At 41.7% G+C, this 8518-nt stretch overlaps 1 protein-coding gene across 1 annotated transcript; it reads right to left on the minus strand.

Annotated features, from left to right (window-relative positions):
• Positions 1-5348: 5348 nt before the first annotated feature.
• Positions 5349-6267, minus strand: LOC139411931 (putative claudin-24). The gene has a single exon (XM_071158692.1). It carries the CDS (start codon positions 6265-6267, stop codon positions 5443-5445), a length of 825 nt encoding a protein of 274 aa, XP_071014793.1. The 3' UTR covers positions 5349-5442.
• Between the last annotated feature and the right edge of the window lie 2251 nt (positions 6268-8518).

Consider the following 8518-nt stretch of genomic DNA (forward strand, 5'->3'; position numbering starts at 1 on the left):
GAATTTGCTTGTTTGTGAAGTGCCTTGTGTCCATTGGTGTACTGTTTGTCAGAGTATTGAGTATATGTCACTTCCTGACCATAGAAAACCTGTATTTTCTATGGTAGAGTAGGTCAGTGCGTGACTAGGGGTTTTTGTCCTAGTTTATATTTTCTATGCGGGGTTCTAGGTTTGATTTTCTATGTTGGTGATTTGTATGATTCCCAATTTGAGGCAGCTGGTTATCGTTGTCTCTAATTGGGGATCATACTTAAGTAGAATGTTTTCCACCTGTGGGTTATGGGATATTGTTTTTGTGTGGTGCATGTGAGTACTGCATTTTCTTCACATTTCGTTTGTTCATTTTTTTAATATATTTTTTTTGTTATTTTGCTTTGAGTTTCACATAGAAATAAAAGATGTGGAACCCAGATCACTCTGCGCTTTGGTCCACTCATTATTACGAACATCGTGACAGTATATTACTGCAACACATTGCTCCCAGAACCGAGTTACTTCCTTGGCTCTATAATGCTGAATGGCCATGGTGCTGTACCAGATACAGACCACAGAAAGTAGTAAGTCTAATGATATACTGAGCATCACATTAAGATATCATATCAGCAGAAGCACAATCATAAAATCAGCCCTTGGCCTACCGACTGTAAAAGAGGAAAAGGGTCTTACCCAACAAGCTAGTGTGGAGCAGGTGCACCGTTGAGTGCTTGTCTGTCAAACGCCCCAGTGTTCAGCCTTTCCTGTGGAGCAAGTTAGAATACTATCACACCCAGTCTTCCAAGAATCCTGTCCCTCCCCCAGGATCGTCTCTCTCTTCTAGAGTATTCCCACTCCCTATCTACTGTTCAGCTCTCCTCCTGTCTCTTCCTCTCCCTCCGACGCAGCAGTAGCGGCCGGGGCTCTGGTGGGTGTGTTATCCCTGGGAAAAACCTCTCGAGCAGCACACGGATTGGGGTGATTGTGGAAGCTGCTCTCTCTCACTGACGGAGCCGGCAAATGCAGCACCAGGGGCCTCTGCCTGTTTCTCAGCTGTATGCAGTATTGACAGAGTTGCTGGGTGGATGCTAACACAGTAGGAATTCTCACAGTGCTCGGCTCTCCTCCCTCCATCTCTCTCTCAACTCCACTCCACCACTCTCCTCCCCTCTCTACTCCCTCTCTCACTCTTTCTCTCTCTCTCTCACACACGTGCGCATACACACACATGTACACACACATGCACGCACACAGACACACACACACACACACACACACACACACACACACACACACACACACACACACACACACACACACACACACACACACACACACACACACACACACACACACAGTCCCCCTCCTGGTCAGATCCTTTCAGCCTTGCCTTCAGATGCCGAAAGCCTGACTGGCCAGTTAAATCTGATCAAAGATTGGCTGCGAGCCCCCCTGTACTGCCTGGACTGCCGGCTTTCTTTGATTGTCTGCCTGCTTGCCTGCCTGCTTAATGCATGCATGTGTGCTCTACTGTATGCCTGCTTGCCTGTTAGTGTGGAGGATTGTCTGCCTACTGTAAATGTCTATTTTACTGACTACTGGCTGGCTTGACTGCCTAGTGGGCAAAACGAATTGCAATGACATTCTTAAGTAAAATTATGGTCCAGTTGTATATTGGCTGTTAAAGGAAGTGACCAGAAGAACTGGTTGTAATGGTTGAACAGATTGTAACCTGGTTATCTGACCAGTTAATAACCAAAATATGACATCTTACTAAGATGTTAGGGTAAAATATATCTTTACCTGGTTGTAATCTGTTTTCTGATGTCTCTACCAATAGAAAAACTGTTTACAACCAGAAGATGACAGGATTATGACTTCCCATACTAAATCTAGACAGCTGGGTGTCTATCTACATTGGTCAAAATTCAATATATCCCCTTTGCTTGGTGGATGGAATGGGAACAGGACTGATAAGATGTCCTTGACTTCATTAATTTGGGGGATGGGGCATAGGTGTGCTGGTTGCTCTGGTGTGGATTAAATGATGTATTGACTGTCAAATCCCCTCTGTAACTTCTGACAATGGCCATACAGTACCTCATATCATATTCACTGGAAAGGAATTGATTTCATGGTAATACTGCACCAAGATACAGATGGGTCATTCTTGAATTGCGGCCCCTCAGCTTCGCAACCATGAACAATACATTTAAATGACAAATAGTTACACATCATACATGGTTTTGTTTATATTGAACTGTTTATCACTGATACAACCTAATGCAAGTCCTTTAAACAGCAAAACTTTATCTTTATGCATTGTTTAAAGTACTAGGGGAAAGAAAATCTACCAGTAGTGATGAGTTGTGGTGACATGTTTTGTGGATTTAGAGATATTTATCTATTCTTTTGAATGCTAGAAAGTTTTTCATATATAGATCAATAGAAAAAAAGAAGTCTATTAAAATACCTATGTTATAAGAATGCAAAAAAATATTTATAGTAATTAAGCTGTTATATTAGCTGATTTAGAATGGGAAGATACCCAAATACAATTAAATACACATCTAGAAAATTGTACTTGTTGCTTAATACCATGCCCAAATGTTAGAGCAATTACACAAACAACCTAGATTATTAATCTCATATGCATACGTATATACTGTACTCTATATCATCGACTGTACCCTTATGTAATACATGTATCACTAGCCACTTTAACTATGCCACTTTGTTTACATACTCATCTCATATGTATATACTGTACTCGATACCATCTACTGTATCTTGCCTATGCTGCTCTGTACCATCACTCATTCATATATCCTTATGTACATATTCTTTATCCCCTTACACTGTGTACAAGACAGTAGTTTTGGAATTGTTAGTTAGATTACTTGTTGGTTATTACTGCATTGTCGGAACTAGAAGCACAAGCATTTCGCTACACTCGCATTAACATCTGCTAACCATGTGTATGTGACAAATAAAATTTGATTTGATTTGATTTGATGTATCTATTTCAGGGTATAGATTGTGTATTTCATGACATGAAAATGTTTTCTGAATAATTTGGAATAAGTGAAGCACAGGAGGCTGGTGGCATCTTATTTGGGGAGAACGGGCTCGTGGTAATGGCTGGAATGGAATAAATGGAATGGTATCAAATACATCAACCATTATTATGAGCTGTCCTCCCCTCAGCAGCCTCCACTGAAGTGGCATAATATGCAATTTGCCATATTGACACTAGTTCTTACAATTCCTACGGACCCAGAGGAGAAACCTGAACCATAACATTGCAAATGAAATGTTTTGCTTTGGGTGTAATGCTCAACCAATGCAAAAAAGCATAATTTGAGCTCGCTTGTCTTGCTGCTCTGCTCACAAGACCCTCTGCTGGTCACACAGGGAAAGAACAGCACCACTGTTTCTGTGTGTGTGTGTGTGTGTGTGTGTGTGTGTGTGTGTGTGTGTGTGTGTGTGTGTGTGTGTGTGTGTGTGTGTGTGTGTGTGTGTGTGTGTGTGAAATGTGTTTGTATACATGTGTGTCTGTGTAATTGTTACTATAAGGGCGGCAAGATTACTTATCGTCTCTCTCCAAGGGCAGGGGGAGGGTCACAACATGACATCACTGATACATCACTCAGTTGAATTGAATTACAGTAGTAGTCCAATCCCCCCATGCCCCAGGGACAGCCAGCCACGCACACGCACTCCAAAAACCCAGATTAAAGGAGTGTGCCACATGGGTGCCTCATTTATGTGCTATGATCTCCAAATGTTAATGTCAGATGCTTTAAGTGTAGGCTTAACCCCTTTACTACTCTCTGGGCAATACTACACTGTGTAAATACTACATATCTGATTTCACTGACATTGGCACAGAGAGTGACTCATTTTACCTTACTCTTATTGGTGATACATGTGATTGTTTGGCTGTCTCCCTTTTACATTTACAGTAGGCTACAGTCTTTCATCAAACAAACGTCTATTTGGGTCTCACTCCTTGTACAACATACAGTAGCGTCCCTGAGCCAAAATGTGCATTAAGATCTCAGGCATTAAGATCTCAGATCTCAGAAGAGGCGGGGCTTTGAAATGCATCTCTCTCTCACCAGTGGAGGCTGCTGAGGGGAGGATGGCTCATAATAATGGCTGGAACGGAGCGAATGGAATGGCACCCAACCATGTGTTGGATGTATTTGATACCATTCCACTAATTCTGCTCAATGTCTGTATTTTTTTTTACCCATCTACCTTCTTTGCGAGGCATTGGATAACCTCCCTTGTCTTTGTGATTGAATCTGTGTTTGTAGGCCAGCAACCAACAAATCTCAATTTAATTCATTTTAAATTCAGACTGTGACACAACAAAATTATGAGGTGTGAATACTGTGTGTGAATACTTTCTGAAGGCTCTGTATGTTGATGTTGGGGTGTGGAGATGATGAAGTTTAAATATTTTGAACTTTACCTTTAAAGGGGATTTTACAACACGTAACAATAAATTGTCCCTTACCCTGAAAGCAGTCTTTGGGCACAGACAAACTGTAATCCATGGTTTGGTTTATAAACTTCAGCTAAATTTAGACACTGATGGCTAAAATCACTGAGAGTGGTAAAGACATGCGTACCTATTAAAATGTGTATGGCCAAATCAACTCAAATCAACTAAATGATTTAGCTTGATGTTATTTCAAGGTGATATGGCAACAAAACAAATTACAAAGGTAGTGCATGCCCCTACCACTGTCATTGATTTTTAACTAGCAATGGCTAAGTTTACAGTGGCTGTAAAGAAAACCAAACCATGGATTACAGTTTTCCCTGACCCAAAGACTACTTCCAGGATGAGTTACCATCTAACATTAAATTGTAAAAAAAACAGAACTCATCCTTTAAAATTGCCCCGTGTGCTCCACTAAAGGAAACAACTGCAGAGTTGGCATTACAAAACAAGTAGCTCCACTTATATCTTGGCATATTGTGGCAAACTATCCCTTTACGAGCTTTAGTGATTGTGGAAAATCACAGTGATCTTTTCCTTTCTCAGAACATACAATTCATAATTGAAAGGAATTGTATTATCTTCACCAGTAGGAATACCTTCACAGTGCGACAGAGACCACCCATTCAGCTTGATGCATATCAAGAGACAAGACATACTGTGCAGGAACAAAGTAGGCACTCAAATTACAATGACCAGAGTCTCATGTAATTAATAAAAGAGAGGCTGCAAACAAGATACAGACAAAAGGTTTTCATTGCACTTTTCCATCGGAAATACAGCACTTTATCCATGTTCAACAACATTGAAATATGCAAATATATCTTTCAAACATTTCAAATGTGACCTTTCATATCTCAAAATAAACCCAGGCAGTCGCAGTCTGAATTCAACTTTATCATTCTCCTTCAAACTAGGCATTCTTAGCTACCACCATTCATTAAGTGAAAATGAGACTATAAAACCTCTGTCTTTAAGTAGTACTGACTCCTTGGCTTCTCCTGGGGGGTGTTTGGGAGGCTGGCCACTCGCTGCTGCCTGTCATGATCCGCCATGCACACAGACACAAAGAAAAGAGAGCCTCCAATGACCAGGAAGAGACCCGCAAACCAGCCGGAGAACATGGCCTCGCCATACTCCCAGCGTGGAACGACGTCAGGCAGGTTCTCGTCCCAGAACTCCACCAGGGTCACGTAGGCCACCAGGGAGACGGGGGCCAGTGTTGTGAGCCCCGACACCCAGGACAGCACCCCACTGACAATGAGGAGGCCCCTCTTTAACCCTTGCTGCCTCCCAGAGCCCAGTTCCACCCCCTCCAGGCCCGGGAAGGCCACCACCACGGCTAGGGCCCCAGTACCCACAGACACCAGCATGAGCACCCGGGAAGCCAGCAAGTCCATGGGCAGGGCCATGAGGGATTCAAAGGCTTTACATTGCATCCCAACCTCCTCGGCAAAGATGCAGATGTGCCACAGGCCTGAGTACCAGTTCTCCACTTCGTTCAGCTCTGAGTTCAAGGTCTTCCACAGGGGAATGAAGGTGGTGACCAGAGTAGTGACCAGACCCCCGAATATCACAAAGAGCGCAGTCCTCTCCATGATTTTGGCAGTCAGGAGCACCATCTTCAGTGTCAGTCGTCGTTGCTTACACTCCTCGCACTCTTTCTGCTCCTTTCTCTGTCCCTCTCTCTGTCCTGGCTGAAGAACAGCTAGTGAGTGACTGGGAAGCCCGTCCCCCTCTCCTGTGGTAGCACTTGGACCGACCCAGCCAGCCTGCCTCATCCAGCTTTATAATAGAATGCATAACTGGGAGATAATCCCAGGTCCTGAGGCATTACAAAAGACATATTGTTTTGTTGTAGTGTTAAATATCATTGTAGGGAACAATGGGCTCTGTTTTGAGATGAAACCAGATATGTAAACCAGATATGTCTAGTGGGATCCTGGGACTGAGTGTGGTAACAGAGAAACATGAGCAAGTTGGTCATGGGGGAACAAACAAAAAGAGGAAGGGCCAAAAACTCTCCCAAGGGTGTCCAGTGGCCTGATTCTATGGACTCTTTGATTGGCCACGGCTAATTATTTCAAGAGAAACCCTGTGCTGATGTTATTGATAAGAGCTTATGAGATTAGCTCTTCGTGTGAGTGAAGTATTTTTTTTCTAAAGAAATCTATAGAAAATCAGTTGATTTGCCAAATGTCTCAAGTGTTAAGACTAGGAATAGTGCTCAAAGCAATACTACATACAAAAGACCCCAACACTTGGTGAGGTATTCATTGAGGTCTGGGTTTGTAGCTGGCAGGGAACATTAAATCCTATTTGGCCATTCAGCCCTCGAGTCTTTGATTCGTTCACTTCAGGAAAAGCATCTTCTTTTAAATGTTACATAAAATCAAATGGAATCAGATGAAAGGAGTCAACATTCCACTGCAAAATCAAAGTTTATCAATTGTTTTCAGACGTGAACATTTGAATTTTGTACACATCCCAGGTAATCTCTTTTGTAGACCCAGCTATACGCTGACAATCCAAAATGAATGGTAAGCTTGACTACCGGTAAACAGAAATATCAAAATATCTTTCATTAATCATTCAGTATGTAATAAATAAATATTAAAAAGGAAAAACCTATAAGGTATAAGGTCTGATAAACTTGCTTAAATGGAAGGATTTCGCCCCCTCTATTGAAAGGTGCATTGTGCAAGCTTATCTCTCACATATCAGTGGAACCTGAAACTGCTAATTTGTAGAGACAAAGGTCAAGGATTAACCTGCGTAGACTTGGACTTCTCCTTCAGCTTTGATTCCCCCTGGCCACCTGCTGGTACAGCAGCTGACATGTGCTCCATTTCCCTCAAGTGGTCCACTGATTCAACATCATCTGCTGAATTTGAAAAAGTTAAATACTTTCCCGTTTCTAATGCCAGCTTGCTGCAGCCCAACGACTGAAGGCAGTGTCGGTTGCACACTACTGGAAGACGGTGTGTCAGAGAGAATGAGATCCATTGTGCTGTAATCAGGTCACTCAGTCTCTTTTCTACTATTATGTTTCAGGTAAGGGGCGGGTGGACAAAGCACACAGCAGGAGAAAGAGAGACCTGGTAGTCAATCAAACTGTATCAGGATGTTTTTCTTCTTTAAAAAGTGGTCTACCTTCAGAGTGTTGCTTAATGTGGTTTTGGGAGCCTTTTCTATAAGCAATCACATCTTTGCAATTTGCAACATGACATTGATAACAATCCCTGTGACAGTTTTCAGCAAAACAACAATTTACACAAAGCCAACCTATATTGGGTGACAGGATGAGGTGTAAGTACATAGACTAAGTGATGAATTTCACATTTGTATTTTATTTATTTAACCTTTATTTAACTAGGCAAGTCAATTAAGAACAAATTCTTATTTACAATGACAGCCTACACACCGACCAAACCCGGACGACGCTGGGCCAATTGTGACCTGCCCTATGGGAATCCCAATCACAGCCGGTTGTGATTTAAACTGCTACGCCACTCGGGAGCCCATTTGTAATTTATTAAGGCTTTGATGGAGTCAATGTGAGAAACATTTGACTCAGTAGCATGTCATCATAGCAAAACACAAAACAGAGTATTTGAGCAGGTTCATATTCCTGCCAACTGTACAGCAGCTGGCTAATCAGATAATTTTCCAATATAGATCCTGTGTCAAACACCAATATTAAACAAAACCTGGTTCTCCCAAGCTTAAACAAACACCACTCCAGTACCAGACATGCCATAGCTCATCTGAAACCATTCAGAATTAAATTATACTGATTATATGCTGTGATGTTAAAAATTTCCAAATGTTTTCATTTTGTAATAGATCAGCAGAGAGGAACAAATACTTTGGTGATACATTTCCCATCCAGTTTGATTTAGTTGCTAAGGAAATAATTATTGATTTAGTTGCTAAGGAATTAATTATTCCCTCAGAATAATGACCACGTCTTCAATTCTTCTTGAAACACATTTTATATTATAAATTGGGTTGTTTGATCCCTGAATTCTG

Source organism: Oncorhynchus clarkii, chromosome 6, assembly GCF_045791955.1.
Source record: "Oncorhynchus clarkii lewisi isolate Uvic-CL-2024 chromosome 6, UVic_Ocla_1.0, whole genome shotgun sequence".
In the NCBI taxonomy this organism is placed as follows: domain Eukaryota; kingdom Metazoa; phylum Chordata; class Actinopteri; order Salmoniformes; family Salmonidae; genus Oncorhynchus; species Oncorhynchus clarkii.